Raw genomic sequence first — 22060 nt, 5'->3', positions numbered from 1 at the left:
TACACATTCACATGATGCCACAGACGAAGCAGTAACTTGGTGTTAAGTGTCTTGCCCAAAGACACATTGGACATGTAGCTTCAGGAGCTGGGGATCAAACTCCCAACCTTCCAGTTGAGAGACGACCAACTCTACGAACCTAACCACAGCCGCCCTTAAATACATATGACATGTGCAAAATAATCACAAGTTTGAAAAAAACAGTTGAAGGCAAAGTGATGCCATCATAAGCCCCAGATGGTCCAGAAAAATGGCATTAAAGCTTTACTATTAAACTCAATACAACACCATTATTTTAATATAATCTTTTCAAAAAGAATTTAGAAAATATAAGAGATGCTTGTAAAATAATACATTTCCTGTCTGCACAACAAATAACATTTTAGGTACAGATAAAGAAACCTTGACCCTTGATATGATGACTATTCTCAGGGCATTCAAAAAAATAGTTTTTATACGTTCCATCGGACGTGGACGTAACCTGCGTTACACATGTGTTATAATTCATTTAATTAGCTTATTTATTCATTGTCTGATATAATTTTCACTTGATATTGGTCTGTTGATTTTTCTGCATGTGAAAATGTTTGGGCTGCTGCCTTGGCCAGGTCTTCTTGTATACAAGTTTTTTTTTTTTTTAAATATTCCAGGTGTGACAAAGGTTAAATAAGACAAACAAATAAAATTACCATTTTGACACATTTCAAATACTGCACAGAAAACTCCCACATATATTTGTAATATAACTGAAACCTTAGAGAAACTAGCTGTGCTTATACCCCTGACATATATGCTTGGGTCAGGCAGGAGTCTGTTGACACATGTGATTCTCAGAGACTGATGTCAGCATCTTGAAACATGTTTTGGGATCACCTCAAATGTTGGCACGTACATGGTAAAACCCTTCTGCTACCCATAAATCTTTCAGGGCTGAATGGTTAACTGCAGGGCAATGCTTCTTCTTTTGAGGTGGATGCCCTTACTTCAAACAAGGAGTTAAAAAATAAAGCGTCTCAGGTACACAAATCATTTGCGGTGTCTCAGATGTCTATTTTGGTCCATAATGCTATTTATTCAGAGCAGCACCACCATAACATGTGGGGAAATGCTTGATTTCTCCCAGCTTTTCTAGGTTTAATTGACATGTTCTCTCTGCACTGACGTTGCATGCAATCAGCCACATTGAAATAAAAGGTTATTTGAATTTGAGCATGTCATGGTCACTTTTCTCGTCTGGTGACTTTTCCTTGGCTAGGTAAGCTCCTCACATGGTCTAGTAAAAGATAAATAAAGCATTTCTAGCATACCTCGGTATAGATATTCCATTTTGTGATGAAGGACATAAGCTGCTGTTATGTCATAAAACTGTATAGTCTATCTTTGTCTTTCCAACATTTCAAACCCTTGGAGCTGCTAGAATGAATCTACAGCACGTCAAACTAGACTAGACTTGACCCTTCTGGTTTAGTCTAAGAACATAAACCGAGCTGGCCCCGGTACTGTGTTTGCCCTCCATATCCTACTGTAGTCTTTGTCTTGGACGGGCCACAGCAGCCTCCTCACAGGGGCCTCGCAGGGACTTCAGACGAGCGGCATTCTGCAGCAGCAAAACGGGGGCCAAAATCAATGTCCTGTCAGAGGCACAGCAGCGGGGGAGTGCTGCAAAATCAGATGGGCTTCCCTCCTTCTCTCTGGACTCTGTTTTATACCTGAAATCAACAAGCACTCAAAGACTCTGACGCTTGTACAACCTCAGTGTATGAAAAACAAACTCTGGTTCTTTGTCATGCTGATGAGAAGGTCACAGAGAAAAAGTTTGTGACATCACATGTGGCAAGAAAATGCATTATAATTGAATTCTCTCAAGAAGATAACATTACACTAGATTACACTTGGCATTATTGTGGAATGTTCTGGTTTCAGTTTGCACAATAACCAACAATTCAAGAAAAGATCAGCATGAAGAAGAAAAAACACTAAAACAGTATTTGGAGATTATGGGTTATATTACATAATTGAAGGCTTCATAACCCTCTCTGCATAACACAAAGGAAATGTGAGAATCCACAATTCCCCAGATCCCAGTGTCGTGACATTATCAGTTGACCAACATTTCAGTCCTTTAGTTTGCTCAAGATATTACTGTAATAGATGGGATATGAAAAGAGCCTCATTGTGGAAAACAATCACCAAAGCTGACCCTTGTGGTTCAAAAAATATGGATGCTGGAGCATTTTAGTTTGTCATTAGGTACTCGCTTTGTGTTTTTCTTTTGAGCGTTTTTTCTCCAACCTAATTCTTTCAGAGAGGCACTTATCAGAAAGCCAGACACTGACACCTGGTGGTCACATGAAGCCCCTGCTCCATGTGAGACATTTCCTAAAAAGACAAAAGCTACCTCTTCCAACACATTCCTGGGAAGCTTAATGTAAAATATCTTGGTGTGAATTATATTAAATGTTAAGTCTCTACTTTTCAGCAGGAACATAAAGGCTTATATGTAGCTGTGCAGTTATAATTTCATGTTAGCTCTTGTAAACGCACATCTAAATTCAAGCTTATTCAGAGTGATTTAAAAATCTGAATATTTTTTTTGTTACGTGATATATTTCATTTACTGCCTCACGTTCGTGTATAGAAAGTTATAGGAAATATATATTAAAGGTGTACCAGAGGTTTTTTTCTTCAGGTTTTATAGTGGACACTAGAAGAAAGATGAACACTAATAAACACACAGCAAACTGGTTTACAGTGTTACAGGTGAAGGAAAATGGGTTGAAAGTAAAAAACTTTGAGTTTTGGTCTGCTGATACATTTCAACTTTGAAAATTTAACATTTTTTTAATGCAATTTTGTTGATTGTTCCAACTGACCACCAACAATGTAAGCCAAATCCTTCTAAATACAATGATATTATGCTCGTTACATATCACTACATCAGTAAAAATCCATTAATATAATCTGAAATGTATCATTGCAATTGCTGACAACAATTTTATACTTTAAATATCACTACATTTTGGAGTTTAAAGTACTTCTTTTAAAACTCAGCTACTGCATGGTTGAACTTTAACAAACACTTGCAGTTCATAAAATCAATACGCAATAAGGGGGAGGAAGTGTTAGGACATGGAGAATCATATTAAAAAACAAAATGCTCTGTTGGACTGTGAGACGATAAAAGGCGAGAAGTAGGAGACAGGACATTTGAAAAGAATAGTTTATGTTGAACAGTTTAGTGCAGTATGCTGGTATATTAGCTTTCAATCCTCTCTTTCATTTGGAAACATTACAGTAAAAGTCTAATTATTACAACCCTGCTATCACACCTCCTAACACTGCAAAAGCACAATTTAATTTGGTGCTCACACATGCAATGGCATCTCCTCACAACCAGGGGGTAGAGGCAGACAAACTAAACCACCCTGACCTGCAGTAGATATCGGAGGCGGCCTGCTGCTGAACACTGCTGATAATGTCACAAAAGCAAAGCTGCCAAATGACCTTGATGCTCTTTACTCCCTTTCTCACCCCGACTCCCTTCCAACGCTCTGACCTCAATCGGGCTCAACCAGAACCATTAGTGAGCAATATGCCAGATAACAGGGGCCAACAAAAAGTGTTCATAGATTGTGCCTGTGTGTGTGTGTGTGTGTATGTGTGTGTGTGTATGTGTGTGTGTGTGTGTGTGTGTGTGTGTGTGTGTGTGTGTGTGTGTGTGTGTGTGTGTGTGTGTGTGTGTGTGTGTGTGGTTTTGTGTCGTGTCCAGAGGCTTCTGTTGTGTGTGTGGATGTGGAGGGTTTCTGGCATGGCTGACGCATTCTGCTGGGTTTCACGGGATTTCTTGCAAGACCGCATGCTGAATGGAGGTGGTACAGGACCCGTGGCTTGACAATGAGTGTGTGGGTGAGATAGAAAAAAAAAAAAAAAAAAAAAAAAAAAACAAGGGGGAGAAAAACAGCAGAAAGAGAGAGGAAAATGAAAGCGGAGGAAAGGAAAGAATGAGTGTTTGAGAGAGACAAAAAAAAAATGCAAAATGTGAAAAGAGAGAATTAGGACAGAAAAACAACATCAGGAGGCAATAGAAACCAGCAGATGCAATAAAAATTGAAGGGATAAAGCTGCTAACACAAGAGGCGGGAGCATGAAATCAATTATATTGCTCCACTGCAGGCACAAATACTGTAAATTTACTGGCAAGCATTGTAATAAACATTAATCAGAGAATGTTGCTTCTGTTACAGATGGCTTGACCTAAATTACCACGTTGTAAATCATATAAATCCAGCAGTAGTTGGCAAATATTTTCCTTTTATCCAAACTATTTCATTTTCAGAGAGACCTGCTTTTATCCCTTGGTCTGAGTGTATGTTAGCCAGTGTGTGTTAGAAGTCATTTCATGTAGAGAGCCCATAAAACATATTCTGAGTGTTTAAAAAAATTACATGTTTTATTTATTGACTCATATATCAATGCTACAAAGGCATGTGTAACAACATGCAGCCTGTCACTCCTTTGCTGCCTCACCTCTCACCGTCTAACAAAGACACACACACTCACACACTCTTCTATACATCCAAATGTAGAGAAACATTAATTCTACAGCAGATGAATGAGTGTTTTCCTCCTGGGAGTTGTGGGCAAAGTGAGAGCGTTGCTATTTCAACTGCGGTGGGAGGAGGGTGGGGGGCCGGCTTTGACTGACTGCAGAGAGAGGGCCGCTGCTGGGACTGTGTCCGAGGCCTCCTGCTACTGACCCAGGGAGCAGACAGTAAAACCCGGGTTTTATGGAAGTTCAAAATGTGGTGGGTCCCCCGATGTGAGAACTGTTGTATCAGATTTTGTACAGAAGTAGGTTAGACAGCATAGTAACCCTGTGAGAGAGGCTTTGTATTCATGGTGTTTGGCATACACGTATGTGCTGTGGTTAGTTAACTAAGGTCATGGTTTAATTTAACTACAGTTCTTCAAGCTCAGTACCTGCAGATGCTTGACTTTACTTGAGAATGAAGTATACATCTTCATTGCAGACGATGATATTGCAGTTTTTACTCTGCAACAGAGTGAATGAGTGGCTGGGCCTTTAAGGTTTTGTTTTAATTTTTACATCTTGGTATTGATACTTTTATCTGATGAGTAATTCTTCCACCATTGGCTTGTTGAAAGGAATACTTTATGTTTTCTTAATTAAAGCACATTACCTATCCATGTCATGTGGACCGCTCTGAGCTGAAACATGCTATCGATTACAGTTCTTTTAAAGCTCATACATCACAGTGGCAGAATTGTCCATTCAGTCCTTGATTCTCCTGATGAGTGAGGGCTGTGTGCCAAAAACACAACAAAATAAAAACATCGGGGAGTCATGGAAACGACGGGATTTACTGAGCACATGGTCGACTTGGCAAGTGTTTGGTTTATTATGTTTGTCAGGTAAAATACAAGACGATTGTGTCTCCTCCTGTGGAAAGTCAGTCTGTACAGGGGGCAAAGACACACACACACACACACACACACAGGTCTGGAGATCAGCTACTGTTTCCACATGTTGCACAGCTACCAGTGAAAATGACCAGATGACCAAGACAAAACCTGCCTGTTTCCATCATGGAATTTGCTCTGTTTTGCAGCAGGCAGAGGGGGGGAAACGGTGACGACAAGCTCAGGGTTTCGGAGGTAACAGAGAGATGGTTTGTGCTTTAATCCCCCAAAAGGAGTCACCTGTGAACAGTTAGACTGAGGAGGATGGGGCCACTCAGGCTGCCAGACCCCATGTAGGAGGAAGGTTGGTTTAAATTAATATTTTTCACCAAACACAGGTAGCAGTTACAATTAGATGGGAAAGGCCGGTCAACATCTTCAGTGCATGACAAACACCTGATTCATAATCCTTTTCAAAATATCTTCAACGTAGAGGCATATTGAAGATTTAGAGCCCTAACCATACTTAAACCAAAGTAGCCAAATTGCACAGTTTAATGCCTTTTCACATTAAAAACGGATCGTCTGTGACTTCTTTTGTAACTTGCTGAGCACAATATTGAAGAGAAAAAAAAAATCAGCTTGTACACTACAGTGCACACGCGCAACGCCGCACGCGCACAGAGGTCTTGGCATGCACGAGGGGGCAAACCTTTTTTTTTTTTTTTTTTTGCGGGGGCGTGGTAAGGGGCGTCACTCTTCCAGCGCAGCAAAGTTCGGGATAAAATGTGGATAAGTGATGCTTTATCGACTGTAGTGCAAGAATCCCGAGAGGAGAAAGACCCACTCTCTCTCTCTCTCTCTCTCTTTTAAACAGCAGCTTTAAAGGAGTGGAGGAAACACATCACGTCTTTGATTGATGTCACATGGCAGTCAGTGACACTCGTCACCGCTCCACCTGAAACCTACTTTGAAGTCGGATTTTCTTTTTACCTCCTGCTGCTGCGGAAGTTTTCCAACAAGACATCACATCTCTTGTAAGGATCTCAGTAAGCGGGCTGAATTCCAACTCATTCAAGGTAAATTATATCAAGAGTCTACATAAAATTGCATCTCTTCAATTTCTGCTTCAATATGCATTAGGCTACTCTACACATTTCCCATTAGGTGCTGGCACGTTTAATCATCTTGTCAGAACCACAGCATGCATACCAACAAGTTGAACTCAAAGTAGCCCAGATGTAACTGATAAAAAAAAAACAGTATGATGAATGCATTATTACTTCATTAATTACGTTGGGCACCTAACTACTGTACATTATTTTGCAAATATAGGCTAGGTTTATTTAGAACAACTTCAATTCGTCCTCATTCTCATTCCTTTGCCTTTAGAGTAGGGGAAAAAGAGAAACCTAAAGGGGAATCAACACTAGCTTCTTTTTAGATTCACACATTTTCTAGTCATACTAAGTTGTTTCTTATCCTCAGTGAACCCCATGAGGTTACCCATGGCCAAGTGTCTGTTAGCCAATTCACTGTCCTCCCCAAGTTCAATATTGACTCAAGTCCTTCAGCAAATTTGATATAAAATTCCAACACTCGTATAATCCAGTTTTGCTCTCTCCTTCTGACACCTTTGCCAGCTCTCTTTGTAGGAGGAGACGAAGACTGTCTGTCTGCGCTGTTCCTGCTCGGAGTTTTGACCCCTGAAGAGGATCGCCTTCATCTTCACCCGAAGCACTTCCCAGGATGAAGCATGTACCGCCGTTGCTGCTGAGGGGCGTTTCCATGCTCCTGCTGCTCATCACCACCAACTCCATGGTGATGCTTCCGAACTCCACAGGCTTGGAGCAGATTCTGGAAAAGTATCACGACGAGAAGGGGGACTGGTGGGAGGCCAAGCAGAGAGGGAAGAGGGCCATAACGGACAGTGATGCTCAGCTCATCCTGGATCTCCACAACAGGCTCCGAGGCCAGGTTTACCCTCCTGCTTCCAACATGGAGTACATGGTAGGTGGATAAAGGACTCTCTCTTTCAACGCCTTGACCCCATTCTGACCCTACTAAGAGTCTTGTTCACTCATGGACCTTGTAGCTGAGAGAACTGACCCAGTCACCAGACTGGCTGGCACTTGTCCCACTTGGCTCACACACACACACACACACACACACACAGCAACCATGCATGTGAGCGCCTTCACACACAGCCCCTCCCTACCAACACACACACACACACACACACACACATACAAGTCTGCACCCATGTGACATTGATTGTTTTGCCAGAAGAGAAGAATTCCACCACCTTGCCAATGATCACATTACTACTGCGTTTTTTTTGTTTTTTTTTACCCTTGCTAAGAGATTTGTTTGACTTTATCCTTTGGCCATCATGTGTATGTTCAACGCCAGATCACTTTTCAGCGTGCAATTAGAACCAGAGCACGACACCAGGGCCTGTTTTACCAGCTGTCTACCCCCCACTAAACACACACACGTCCACACGCACGCACACCACACCTTCAGAAATTCTGCGCTTTGCAGATCTGGAACTTTCCCAAATCCACAACATGTGTATTTACCGCTTGACCGACTCAGTGCATTGCCACTGACAGCACTTAGGAGGTTAAAAATCGATACAGTGTGCAGAGGGTAATGAGGTTTTATCGTCTTTCATCTCCACTTAAAGAGCTACAGAACAAAAGGCAGCATTATTCCATGTTAGAGGCAAATAAACAGTTCCTGCTGGGGGCAATTGCTGGACTATGTAATTGTATAATTGAGAGGTTGGACTTGAGGACCCCTTATGTGTGTGTGTGTGTGTGTGTGTGTGTGTGTGTGTGTGTGTGTGTGTGTGTGTGTGTGTGTGTGTTCATGAAAGCTCCACTCTGCCTGGCAGGGTTCTGGCTGAGGCACACTCTAGTGGAGAAATGCTGAGCCAGCACTGCACAGCTCCCCTTATACTGTCTCCTGTTACAGTGGTGGCTGTTTTTTTTTTTTTTTTTTTTTAGCTGCAGGGGCACCCAGGGGTGAAATATGGAGAGGCATGCAACAAGAGGAGGTGAGGTGAGGGAAATAGACTTGAGAGCTAGAAATGAAAAAAAAAAAAAAAAGTAAGGGAATAAAAATTAGGGGAGTAAAAACGATAAAGAAGATGTCTGCATCGGTCAGAGAGGCAGATTACAATATTGGAGTGAATGTAATTTGAAAGAAAGAAGAGTTAGGCAAGAGGGAGTCGGTGAAGAAAGATTTGAATATAAAGAGAGAGAAAGTGGCCTTTATTTATAGAAGCTCATAACCTATTTGCAGATTCGAAAATGTCAATTTTTCAGGCAAGCACAGTTCAGGTAACATGAAAAGTTGCGTTTCAGTGATTTTCTGTGCTTTTATTTGAAAGTGGCTCTGTATTTCTCAGATTTTCCTCCGGTCTGCGTTGAACTGCTGTCACCTTTCAGAAACCTCACAGCTTCACTGTACTGGAAGACTTAATACACAACGCTCCCTTGCTCACATGCACGCACGCACACACACACACACACACACACACACACACACACACACACACACACACACACACACACACATGCCCACGCACACACAGAAATATGCTTGCCCACATACATAGCTATTTGCCCATCAGCTCTGTTTATTGTGTGCCATTGTGTTAAACCCATAACCCTGCTGACCCTCTGTGGCAATCATCACAGAGACTCCAAGATAATATCAAATCAAATCCCCCTCCTCCCTTCATCTGTTTCCTGTCCTTGCCCGCTCCCTCTCTCTCTCTCTCTCTCTCGTTCTGCCTCCCTTACTCTTATCCCTGTGGCTCCGTTCCCATTCTGTCATTATCCAACATAGAGGCCCCACAAAATTCCCTGGATAAGCATTCACACTCTGCAGCGATCCACAAAATCTTCAATACACCTTCAATGGGGGTAGCGCTTCTGCCTCTAAGTCAAATGTTGACCCACAGGTATAAACAGAGAAGTGTCAGCGTTTGAAGCGCTGCAAGACAAACAGATGGCATCTTGGGAGAAAGAGCCCCACCTGCCTTGATGTTTAACTTGGCTTTGGTTGGCTGCACTCAGGACTCAGGCGGTGATGTTAGTCTGTTAAGATAAACTTGAATTCACATTATTCTGTTTAGAATAAGAGTTCTACTGCAGGCGTAGCACATTTTTGGATTACCCTGGCTGCCCAATTTGCCAATAATTAAATAAATTACAAAGACAATTGCCTTGAATTACCACCATAAAAGATTGTTACAGTTATGGACAAGCATTGGAGCAGTATTTAGACAGTGTTGATCAGGGAAGAAAACAGTCCAGCTAAGTAAAATTGTCAAAGACATTAATTTACTAAGTCATTATTAGATTTTGCCAAAAAATTACGTAGAAGTTAAGTCCAAACATGTTTTCCCCCAGCTTATTTCTGCAGTTTATCTCAGCGATCACAGGCCAGAGTGTCTTTGGTTTTCCTCTAGGGGTTGTCAGCTTTATACACCCAAATAACCTCCAAACAGATGGGCTGTCCCCTTGCCTCCATAGTTGCATAGAGAAGAAGCTGAATACGATTGTGTAAAAATTGGTTGGACCTCCTAAATCACGTACAGTAGCTCCTGACAGTGTTTTGAATCCAATGCCACCCTATAGTGAGGCCCAAAGGAGAACCTTATCCAAAAATAGCAAAAATGCCACCCAAATGTCACAAAGCTGGACTCTCTCCAGGCCTCACCTGCACTGCCTGAATCTTCTCCAAGAATATCGCTAACAGGAGAGGCAACAAGGTGTACCCTTGAGGGAGTCCAGTGACCACACACAAACTGCTTGATGTAATGCCAAGAATGTATATAGGTATCGCTCTAAATGCTCTTATGATATATGGCTTGGAACCTGAACCTATATTCAGGGAACCTGGTCTTGAACAAGATAAACAACATCCTATCACCCTTTTCCAGCTATCCTGCATTATCTTGACTTGTCAAGGAAAGAAAAACCATTTGGTCTTTTCTTCTTTTTACAAATCCCGCAACATTCTTTTGGGACATTCAAAAGTTATCAAAGCATTTTTATCCTTTGTTTTTTTCCCCCCTTGCTGCAGCTACAGCCCCTTTTGGTCTGTTGGTGGTTCTTTGCTGATTCTGGAGTCAGCTGTGCCAGCATGGCTCGGACAGCACAATAAATGACCAGTCATGACGCACATCTACTGAAAGAGCTTCCAGTTCAAGCGAAGCCGACAGCTGGTCAAACTATGTCCCTGTTAAAACACGATAATTGTAGATAATGGTATTTTCCGGTCAACCACAATCAGATAATGTGCGGTCGGAGGACCTCTGATGTGAGATGAATCTGGCTGAAATGAACTTTATGACACAATGTTTACTCTAAATTGCATTCTGAAGAGGCCTTTTTTTTAACGTAGTCATTGAAACACATTGGACATTTACGTTAAATCTCATGAAAAACTATTGATTACTTTCCCTGTCTTTAGATTGTTGATTTAGTCATCTCCATGTCTACTTTTCACCTTTCCTCCTATTTGACACCATCTCATCATCTTGTTGTTCTGACAGGTTTCTTATTGACCTTATTGCCTTATTTTCAACTTCCTTTCACCAATTCCCATAACTTCCCTCGCTGCTCTTTCAGTATTTCTCTGCAAGCACCATTGATTATGTGCAGGAAACCCAAACTTGCAAAGGAAGTACTTTTCAGTAATGCAACCAGATGACCAAGGGAAGAGAGAGAGAAAAAAAAAAACGTTGGTGCAAATGAAGTGTTAAGCAAAATACACAATGCAGTGTGCAACGCGCTGAAAGACTTAAGCAGGGAAGGTGTTTTTCTTTAAGGGGGCCCAAGCAGAGGTTCAGCCAGGGTGGGTTGTGGGGTCCTTGGTTACAAGGCCTTCCCTGCTGGGATAACTGTGTAAACAACAGCAGGTTTGACAAGGCAGCTGCTCCCTGTAGCAGATTCAACATCTGACAAAAATGTGCTTTGCTCGACACTTCCCGAGTCTGCTTTTTCCGTTAGCTTAAAGACGTTGTATGGTTACTTCGTGGATTTATTTTCATTTGGTTCAAGAGCATCACAAATCTCGTGATGGAAACCAAAATCAGCTTATTTCCCCTGCAAGACACTTTAGCTAGAGTTGTGTTAAACTACTTTTTGGAAATCTTCCGCAGTTGTGGCCGAAGCTAAATGTTTTCCAACCAATAACCGTCCATTAATGGGCAAAAACATTGTGTTGACCTGATTAAGCGTGGAACGTCTTACGTGCTGTGGTTTGCAGATCGTTTGGCAGTTACCACAGCCCAATGCAATGTGTTTCAGTCTGCTTATCAGTGCATACATTGATTCGTGCAAGGAGGTCACTTGTCAAGAAAATCGAAGGGGAAAATGACTTGGATGGAAGTCAAGGTTATAACTGAACTGCTTGCTTTTGCATTCTTCCAACGCTGAGGCTGACATTTCCCTCAAGCTTCTGTTTCAGCATCATAGGGATAACCACAGATTTAAAAAAAAAAAAAAATCAATAATTCTGACATGCTCAGGCCAACAGAGGTAAATTCTGTGCAAGGGTAGAGTTTCAGGTAAACAAATTCACTACTTCCTGCTTTAGCCCTGGCTCTGTCAGTCATCATTTAGCGTTATTGTGCAAGACAGACCACAGGCACTACAGCTGAGGTTCCTGTAACACTGATATTCTCTCTCTTTTCAGGTGTAGAGGTGAATGAAAAAATATACTCCACACCTCGTATGGTTTATTTTTTCCTATATGCTAGTCGTGTAACATTTTTTTTTACAAGGATTTGTGTTGAAACCTGAAGCAAAACACTGGGCAGAATCAGCTGGTATTACCTTGTTGATTTAAACAAATACATTGCTGTAGCCCACAGGATTACGAGAAAGAGCTGAAGTTAATTTGCAGAGCTGCCAGACATCCTGTTGTTAGGTAGGTGTGTGTTGCGGGAGTAATGCAGAAAACAGCAGTTGTTCCTGGTGGGACTTAAAGTGGGTGACTGACGATGAAGGAGGCGGTGGTGCTAAGAAGCCGGGTAGTTATTTTAGTGTCTGTTATTGGATGAGGTTTCAGTGATGGCAGAGCTATGACTTCCAGGTTCCAATGTGTGAAATGTGCAAACTTCTGACACCTCTGCTCGCATACTAATGCACATGCTCACAAACACACATTCACACACACACACACTTCAACTAATTAACTTCCTCGTAGAACCCTGTGACATTACACCGAAGGTGAAGGTGAAAGTGAAGGTGTGCAATTAAAGGAACATATAGTATCCTTCGCAGGAATTACAGCTTGTGTTATTCTAACATTTTTTTTTATGGCAGAATGTAGGTCAGCAGAGAGGAAGGACACTCTCTGCATTCCCAGAAAAACCCTAGAATGGGAATATGATCCCTTAGTATCCAACCAAAGCCAAACTTAACTGTGAGGGCAATTCGGAGAGAGGTAACAAAAGCTTGCACCCAGACATCTCACCAAAGACATATGGAAGGTATTACTTAAGGGGGGGGGGGGGGGGGGGGGGGAAGCGGTTGCATTTTTTGAATAACACCCAATCCCATGGGAAAACCCATCTGGGGAAAGTCAGCTGAGCAGCAAGAAGAGAAGTGAAAAACTCCATATAAAGCAGCAGAACATCAATGTAGTTTAGAGATAAGTACCCTTTACTAAACACAACAGCTGTAATCCATAGCCCGGATCATAAAACATGATAAGTGATCCATGTTCACCTCTCATTATTGGCAGCTGAACGAACCTTAGCCATTCCATGACCTGATATTGCTGGATCCATGGGCAATATGAGCAGCTTTGTCTCGCTTTATTTCCAAAAACATAATCCAGAAAACAACTTCTTTCTTGTTTGCTGTGCAGGTGTGGGACACAGAGTTGGAGCGTACAGCAGAGGAGTGGGCGGAAACGTGCCTGTGGGAGCATGGGCCTGCTGGTTTGCTGCCACAGATTGGACAGAACCTGGGAGCCCACTGGGGAAGGTAAAACATTGTGTTCTCAAAATATCTAGCTTTATTTGATTTAAATTTGAGTGTCAACATATTTTCCATTTGTACGCCACAGTCAAGATGTCTTCCTGATTCTAATTAGATTAACGAGCAACACCTGGTGCCAAATCAGTGTCAGTCCTTGTGGCTGTAATTCATCCCCTAATGTCCAGTTGGCAGCTAGAAGCTAAAACAGTTATATTTACTCTCTATGGTTTGAATTTGATCCTTTAGCTACATACTTAATCGTAAAGCTGTAATTTAGTGGAAATTACTTTTTATGTACTGATTAAAAAATGGATTCCTTTGTCAAGCAGATTAGTGTGCTTTTAAGGGTGTTTGTTCCCTGTGTGATACATAGTCCATGTATATGAAGTGCAAAAAAGGGCTTTAAACCTGCATTCTGTAGAGAGGCCAGCAAAGAGCAACTTCTATTGTTGCAAAAATTCCTGGCAACAAGATTGCCCAAATCAATGCTGACAAATGGTTGAAGTCATGATAATGTCAACTTTGTCAGTATAAATTCAAATATATAGCTACCACCCATATATCTCAACATTCATATAAACATAGTGATTTCAGTAAGGATGCAGCCATTTACATAGAAATGAGCTGCTTAGGTTTGCACTTCTATAAACACATTTTTTTAAGACAATAACCACATCTATTTTAAATATAACACTTAAAGGTCACCCTCTGTTTTGCATCATTTCTTTGTCGATAGCTTTTTGAAAGAGGCCTTGCAGTAATCAAAGAATAGGCTTTCCATAATACCAACTCCTACACCAACAGAGACACAAGACAGTGGAGATGTTGTTTGGAACTTAATCCCAGGTTTGCTTTACTCATCTCTCCAGGTATCAGCCTCCTACGTTCCATGTGCAGGCGTGGTACGATGAAGTGAAAGACTACACCTTCCCTTATCCTCAGGAGTGTAACCCGCACTGCCCCTTCAGATGCTCTGGCCCAGTTTGTACTCATTATACACAGGTAGCTCTCGCTGATTCATACTGTATCATCGAGGGAGATATGGAGATCCTTTTGAAAAGTTTTATCCTTGATTGAGTTAAGGTTTAAACGTATTTTTCATGGTCTGTGTTTTTATTCTGTTGCAGCTGGTTTGGGCCACCAGCAGCCGGATTGGCTGTGCTATCAACATGTGTTACAACATGAATGTGTGGGGGCAGATTTGGGCCAAAGCGGTCTATCTTGTCTGCAACTATTCACCAAAGTAAGCAGAAAACAAGTATATTGTGTCTTTTTTGTGTTAAGAATGTAATATAGGTGATCATTTTTTGCATGATTCAGTTATGTGTGTGTTCAATAAGTCTTGCTTGTTATATGAACTGAACAGGGGAAACTGGTGGGGCTATTCACCTTACAAACATGGGACCCCGTGCTCTGCCTGTCCTCCCAGCTATGGAGGAGGCTGCAAGGACAACCTCTGCTACAAAGGTATGTGAAGGGAAAATGGAGCAAGTTAGAGCAAAAGAATGCTGAAAAAAAAAATACTTACTACACTCTGGTTTGTGATTTTACCTGAAGATGACAGCTCCTACCCTCCACAAGAAGAAACGGAAGAAAACAACTTCATTGAGCCGGAGGCCCCCCGTGCACCGCAGAAGCCCCGTTTGAGGGCCTCCAAGCCCGAGCCTCCCAGCATCCCAACCCCAGCCACTTCCAAGCCCCCCACAGAGGACCGGCAGAAGAATGAAGTGGTCAACACACAGCAGATGTGTAAGCTGCCATTTAACTGTTTATTCTAGATCTAGTTTCTTTTCGAAATTGGGGGGGGGGGGAGGATCTGGTTGAGGGACGGGAGCTGTTTAAAGTGGCAAGAAGGATAGAGGGGAAAAAAAGACGTTTGTTTTGAAAAATTTGGGTCAAAACTAGAAAATTAGTTTAAAGCTTGCTGCTCAGTGTGGAGCCAGCAATAATGGATCAAAAATAGGCCTCTACCTTTTAAATTGCCTCGATGTTCTGTACGCTTTATCTGCCATCTCCCTGATTAACCCTGATGGTTTGTGAAGTGTTCTTAATATCGCAAGTCACTCTTTACAGCAGAGGACCTGGGGGGGGGGGGGGGGGGGGGGGTTCTATACTAGCTCAATCCCCTAAGTGTGTGTTTGTTTTTGCCCGGCTGAGAGGGGTTGAGGGGGGGCTCGCTGTGGTTTTTAAATGGCTTCCTCCCTGCAGTGCAAGGAGCCTGTGCTCGTAAGCTGAGACACTTCCTCTAGTACTGCTGACCACCCTGAACCTTGTTGCAGGAATTCTCCGCTTTGGTTCTCGAAGCGGCATGACAACAAAAAGTCTTCTGGGTATTCACTCAACTCGTGCTTTCAGAAACAAGTCGTCTGCATCAGAGCAGCATAATCATGCATGTTGGTTCCTGTAGGAGCTCTGAAAGGCCTTTTTGTTTGTGTTTTTCAGCTCAGCTTGTGACCTGTGACACCAAGCTTCGCGATCAGTGTAAAGGAACGCCATGTAATAGGTGCGGTTAAGAGCAAATGTAACAGAAGAACAACCACGCGAAATGGAGTTTGTGGGACAGTTAATCACATTTTCTTAAATGATTCCATAGGTATGAGTGTCCAGCTGGGTGCCTTGATGCTACAGGGAAAGTAGTTGGGACAGTATACTATGAAATGGTGAGTACACATTAAGTCATGTGATTTACTAGTTGAGTTAAGTACCTACTTTGGTAAATTACAATTAACTGTGATGGCAAAGTGTCTTTGCATGCTTACACCTGTAGAATAAAAAGGCCATACATGTTAAAAGGGTTGTAAATTAAATGTTGTATTCGCAGCAATCCAGTGTTTGCAGAGCTGGACTACATGCTGGTGTTATAGATAACGATGGAGGATGGATGGATGTAACGAGAGAGGGCCGGAAGGAGTTTTTTATCAAATCCAACAAAAATGGAGTCCAGTCTCTTGGGTAAGACAATTTATATTTGAATCAACATCAACATGGGTTTGTAGTGATGTTATTTACTGGTATGATTAGTCAAATATACCCACTTTAATTAAGAGCAGTGTTGTCTAATGTCAGTGTTGTGTCTTGACAGGAAATACCAGAGTGCTAATTCCTTCACAGTTTCCAGAGTGGCAGGTTGGTGTGGCACTGTCATTATAGATATGTCAGATGTTATATTGAATAACTCATCATAAGCTGGGCTGCAACTTTTGTTTGTTTACACTCACTGTAATTATTTCTTGCAGTCAAAGCCATCACATGTGAAACCACAGCTGCACAGCTGTGTCCATATGAGAAGCCTGCAAAACATTGTCCAAGGTTTGAACCTGACTTTAACTGTGCTTGTTTGTCAGTCTTTTTCAAGTTTGAGTTTCACCTCTCATGTCTACACATTCCTCTGTTTACGGTCCAGGCTTTACTGCCCGAGAAACTGTTTAGAAGACAATCCTAACATATCCAGAGTCATCGGTACCAGGATATACTCTGATGTAAGCCGCTCTTATTTTAACTTGAATTAGCTAAAAACTGATCAAATATGTGTGGAATCTGTGATTTTCATGATTTCTGTTTTCTCAAAGAGGCGAGCTTGTCTTACATAAAATTCTTGCTGCTTACCTGTGTAGAAGTCGAGTATATGCCGTGCAGCGGTGCATGCTGGGGTCATCAGGAACGGTGTGGGTGGATACATCGATGTGATGCCAGTGGACAAGCGGAAACACTACATTGCCTCATACCAAAATGGAATTTCCTCAGAAAGGTATGAAAGTAGAAAAGTTGACTTAGTATCTGTGAGAAAAAAACAAAACATTGTTGTAATTTGTCAGTCAAATACAAAGATCTTTTGGGGATTGATAGTGAAACTAAAACTTCACCTCAACACTTGAAGTAAAAGCACTGAAGACAGTTGTACTTTATATATGTAAAAACAGCTGCCCTGTAAATCATACCGCAAAGTTATTCAATTAAAAAAATAATTAATAGGAAGTCAAAGTTTGAAAAAACGTTTAAAAATTTGGTGTGTAGTAAACAGGAATACCTTATTTAAGGAGAGAACTGCTCCTCTGTCCCTCTCCCTTGTGGACCTTATCTTTTCAGGATGCGGGCAGTTTGTAACAATCCTAATGCAGCATGGCAGGGTGATTAGCACGCCTGTAGTTTATAATAATTAGCTGCTTGCCAATTGGTGTGAAGAAGATGAGTGTATCTTAAAGTATATATGGGCATATTCTGGCAGAAGTTTAAAAAATATATATTACGTCAAAAAAGGGCAATCAGCAGATAATTATCTTAAGTTTTATATTGTCTGAAGAAAAAGTAGCAAAAAGCCACAGGCTATTCATTTAGGAAATAATATCCTGCAAGCATCTAACACAAAGTCGATCAATAAGATTTCAGAATGTTTTAACTGTGTCTAACCAGTGCAGTTAAACTTAAACTGGACAGGATTGTCAAAGGTGCATCTACAGGAGGAATGGATTCTGTATATGACCTTCCTTTTTGTGAAACCATACAATCCAAAACTATTTTACTGTTGTCACACCAAACATGTTGAGATATTAAAATCACATTAGACAAAATAATGGCAACATTTTCTACCTGAGCATTAACAGAAATGTCTGATTAGATTAAACATATGCCGGTTCAATTTATTGATACTTGAATGTAGGAGTACCTTTTAACATCCCTGCCACACCTTGCAAGCTCCAATTTTGTAATTATATGCAATAATCTTGTAACCCTTACCATGTTAAGCACAAACCACTGGGTTAGGCTAAAACAAAAGGTATTTAGTTATCTTTTTTTAACCTTAAATAACCTCAAAATTAAACCTAGATACATGGTGTTCAAGTATTCTCATTACTCACAGTAAGTTTGCAAACAATACCAACAAGCACCATCAAGTAGAGCACTGCATCGTCAGCATAAGGTTGTATTTTTGCTTATATTTACCCACAATTTACTCCAAAGAGGAGGGGACGAAGGGGGTCACCACTCAGCTTAGGGACACATGTGAACACAGAGGAGGAAGGAAGAGACATCTTTGGTTTGTACTGCAGCACTTGGAATGTTAGGAAGATTAAGCCAGGCAGTGAAATACCTCCCTAATTGAAAAATGTAACAGAGTGTAAAATGTAGGCTACCTCTCTGGGAAATCCTATTGCTATTCTGAATCAAGAACACTAAGAAGGTATGACTTTTTGAAATAGAAAACATACAAAAACATGCTACTTTTAATAATCCTTTGGACTGAAAGTGAAATCACTTCACTTGTTCACAAAGAAGAAAGCTTTTGATTACTTATGAAAAGACTTGATGTTGATGCTTACAAAGAGAGAGCATGTAATGAATCCATGCTGTACCACTTCCCAACATCATTAAGGTTACAGGTCTGTACCAGCCTCTGTTTAAAGCCTAAGCGACCCACAAACTGTACGGTCTGTTCTACTTTTTTAGAGATATTTAACTGCACCAACTTTGGATTGTTCTCGCTGTATAATGGGTAGTGTTAACTTGACCTGTGTGGAGGACAAACACACACACATGCAGTCTCATTTCCCTTTCTATCCTCTCCTTTTCTCTCCTCGTCTCTCTCAACCACATCCATCTATCTCACTCTGCTGAGAAGCCTGACGTCTGTTAGTATCTACCAGTCATTTAACTTCACAGCATGTTTGTCTTTGTTGGATTAACATGTGACGTCCCCTGTGTTTGTGTAGAAATGGGTGGTTTATCTGTTTTCTCATAGAGCTTCTCCCGCTATCTGTTTGTGTCTTATCTGTCATCAGAGTGTCAGACTGCACACTGACGTGGACATTTCTCCATACAGAACCTGAAGTCTATCTGTTAATCTGTCATCTATGGCTCTCTGCAAAAAGCTTAGACGAGTTCTATAACTGACACATGCCCGATCCAGACAGACTTGACTCTCCCTCTTGTTTGTCTCTTTCCCTGCAGCCTTCAAAACCCTCCTGGAGGCAAAGCGTTCCGGGTGTTTGCTGTGATTTGAGTGGCCCCGAGGGCAGCTTCACCAAACAGAAAGAGCATTTGGGCTGATGAATAGGCGGTAATCAAGCCCTGTTGTCAAACTCAATGACTGAAATGTTGCTGGCTTTACTACACTCTGAGGTTAGAGGTCATCTCCATGAGTGTGGAAACCCAGCAACCGACAAATACACATAACACAAAGAAGAAATGTCAGGACTCACTTACACAAGTTACATTCACTAATTTTGCTGCATTTGTTTTTGGGAAATTAATGAACTGTAAATATTTAGTTGTACATATTTGTTAATATTTCTATGTGCCATTGCCTTGCCATTTTAGCAACTAGCTTTGTATGAATACCAACATTAGAAATCCAAGGTAATAGCATAATGATGGCACTTAAGGATATCTACTTTATTATATTAAGTCTGGCACATTTTTACTGGTGCTCTGGAGAGATTTATTGACATATTTTATACTTTTTTTTTTTAAGGACTGGGGAACAAATTGTAATGCATTTATTTTTATATGATTACATTTTATATCATGATGATTTATAAAGGATGCTGCTATGTTTTTTCTGTGTTGTTGTTGTAATTGTAGGTGTGATGAGTTTTGTTTGTTCGGTAATTTTTCCAGATAATGTGGTTTAGTTAAAACTCCCTGCAGGACGGGAAGTATGCTCATCGCTCAGAATTGTCATTCTCTAAACAAAATCCACGCGCTCCACTCCATCAAGCATCACAAATAACTGGATGTTGCGACCCCAAAGATGTTTTCAAGTGATCCATCTGCCTTTGACATTGACAAACACAGGCAATACTATGCAACATTTTCATTTTATACAGTCTGAAGGGGAATGGTGTTTAAATAAACAGACATATCTGCTATTTTCCGCCAGCTCTCAGATTTGTTTCAAGCTACAATCAATATGATGTATGATGATTTTTGTAACTGTTTCTCTTTTCATTCGTCATATTTTCCTACCTCAGATTGTTAGGAAAAGTCAATTATGCAATAAAACATTACAACCACAGCAGCCATCTCTCACTTGGATTCAATGTATTCTTCCTCAGATGCTTTCTCAAAGACATTTTTACATCAGGTCATTCTTTATTATATTATAATGATATATTATAATTTAGATTTGATGTTAATTGGATTCAATATTTAATGTTTAACAATCAAATGAAAACTATCATGGAGTTTTGAGTTAATTTCATATTATTGAAAGGGGAATTATAGATTTTTAGCCAGATGCTGAAAAACTACAATTCCATAAAATGACTTAATTTGTTTTGGTTTCCAGTTGTAAACAGCAAAAGAAAATTTTAGCCAAAAAATTAAAAATAATTTAGGTGAAAAGTGACATGATCATTGACACATCACTTGTGTCAAATAAACCCCAGCTTCAAACACCACCTTAAATCCATTTGAACTTCATCCATCCATTATCTATACTGCTTTTACTGTCATTGGCGAGAGGCGGGTACTCCCTGGACTGTTCACCAGTCAATCACAGGGCAGACATATAGAGACAAACAACCAGCAGCACTCACATTCAAACTTACGGACAATTTAGAGTCACCAATGAACCTAACGAGCATGTGTGTGGACTGTGGGAGGAAGCCGGAGTACCCAGAGAGAACCTAAGCATGCACATCCAAGCTCCACACAGAAAGGCTTCTGATCAAAGGGGATCCGAACCAGGAACCTCCTCGCTGTGAGGCAATGCCCCTCACAACTGTACCATCTTGCAGCCCATTTGAACTTCAGCAAAGTCAAAATTAAATCTGGAATCACTTTTAAATATGTGCAGACTTCAACAGAAAAAGTAAACAGAAAGTTCTACAATGATCTTAGCTTCACATAACAGATCTTAAAATGATCAAATACTAACTCAAAAACCAGTAAACCATTCCTGCAGAGGGCTATCAGTGGCCCTTGCACATTGCGTCTGATACGGGTGATAATATACTCATATTAGAGCTGACAATCTGTTCTAAACATTATTGGCAATGAGTCATACCACATACATTCTTACCCAGCAGATAAGCATGCAGAGCTGAAACATCAAAGTGTCTCAGGGAGTCACTGAAGTGGTTGGTTTTGTGGATTGAATGAAGGCGGAACCCCTACAGTTCCAAATCTATTCCTCCATTTGAGGGAGAAACCTGCAATACAGACCTGAAAGTCTCACAGAATGCCCCCCCCCCCCCGACACCCATACCTTGGCGAGCAGGAAGGTTTGGTTTGATTTGAAAGGTCTTGGTGTTCCTCTTCCGGTCTGTCACCAGGGAGAAGGAGCGTCACTCCTCATTTGCTTCAGAGCAGCATTAGTGCAAAATGACCAATCCCTAATGGCCTCCACCATATCCATGTCCGGTGGTGTTATGATGTCTGCAGGGCTGCAATCGGTTGTGACTCAAGCTGTCGGTCTGTGTTATTCCCCTGACAAGTCCTACTAAATCTTAGATGATGGGATGAATATACTTCCTCTGGACCTGTGACACAATGTGACATAACACAAATGCAATCTTGTGAAATGAATTGTATGGATATAATGTGTATGTGGGTCATATATCTGCATGTGCAGATTTGATATGGTAGCACATGTGGATGACTACATAATACAGGTAGTGACCCTCATAAAA

At 41.1% G+C, this 22060-nt stretch overlaps 1 protein-coding gene across 1 annotated transcript; it reads left to right on the top strand.

Moving 5' to 3' along the window:
- Positions 1-6211: 6211 nt before the first annotated feature.
- Positions 6212-20442, top strand: crispld1a (cysteine-rich secretory protein LCCL domain containing 1a). Its single transcript, XM_061064919.1, has 15 exons — positions 6212-6500; positions 7065-7431; positions 13318-13436; positions 14300-14432; positions 14558-14673; positions 14797-14897; positions 14988-15179; positions 15873-15933; positions 16024-16090; positions 16252-16382; positions 16513-16556; positions 16667-16739; positions 16834-16909; positions 17045-17178; positions 19377-20442. Exons 2-15 carry the CDS (start codon positions 7171-7173, stop codon positions 19426-19428), a joined length of 1560 nt encoding a protein of 519 aa, XP_060920902.1. The 5' UTR covers positions 6212-6500; positions 7065-7170; the 3' UTR covers positions 19429-20442.
- Positions 20443-22060: the final 1618 nt, after the last annotated feature.

Source organism: Labrus mixtus, chromosome 19, assembly GCF_963584025.1.
Source record: "Labrus mixtus chromosome 19, fLabMix1.1, whole genome shotgun sequence".
In the NCBI taxonomy this organism is placed as follows: domain Eukaryota; kingdom Metazoa; phylum Chordata; class Actinopteri; order Labriformes; family Labridae; genus Labrus; species Labrus mixtus.
The sequence above is the reverse complement of the archived record's forward strand: the minus strand, read 5'-3'. Positions and strand labels throughout refer to the sequence as shown.

Bases quoted from the DNA above. Each gene is read 5' to 3' on its own strand.
- crispld1a (XM_061064919.1), top strand. From the start codon at position 7,171: ATGAAGCATGTACCGCCGTTGCTGCTGAGGGGCGTTTCCATGCTCCTG. The intron at 14,433-14,557 runs GTAGCTCTCGCT...ATTCTGTTGCAG, and splicing joins TTTGTACTCATTATACACAG to CTGGTTTGGGCCACCAGCAG. The intron at 16,910-17,044 runs GTAAGCCGCTCT...TTACCTGTGTAG, and splicing joins GTACCAGGATATACTCTGAT to AAGTCGAGTATATGCCGTGC.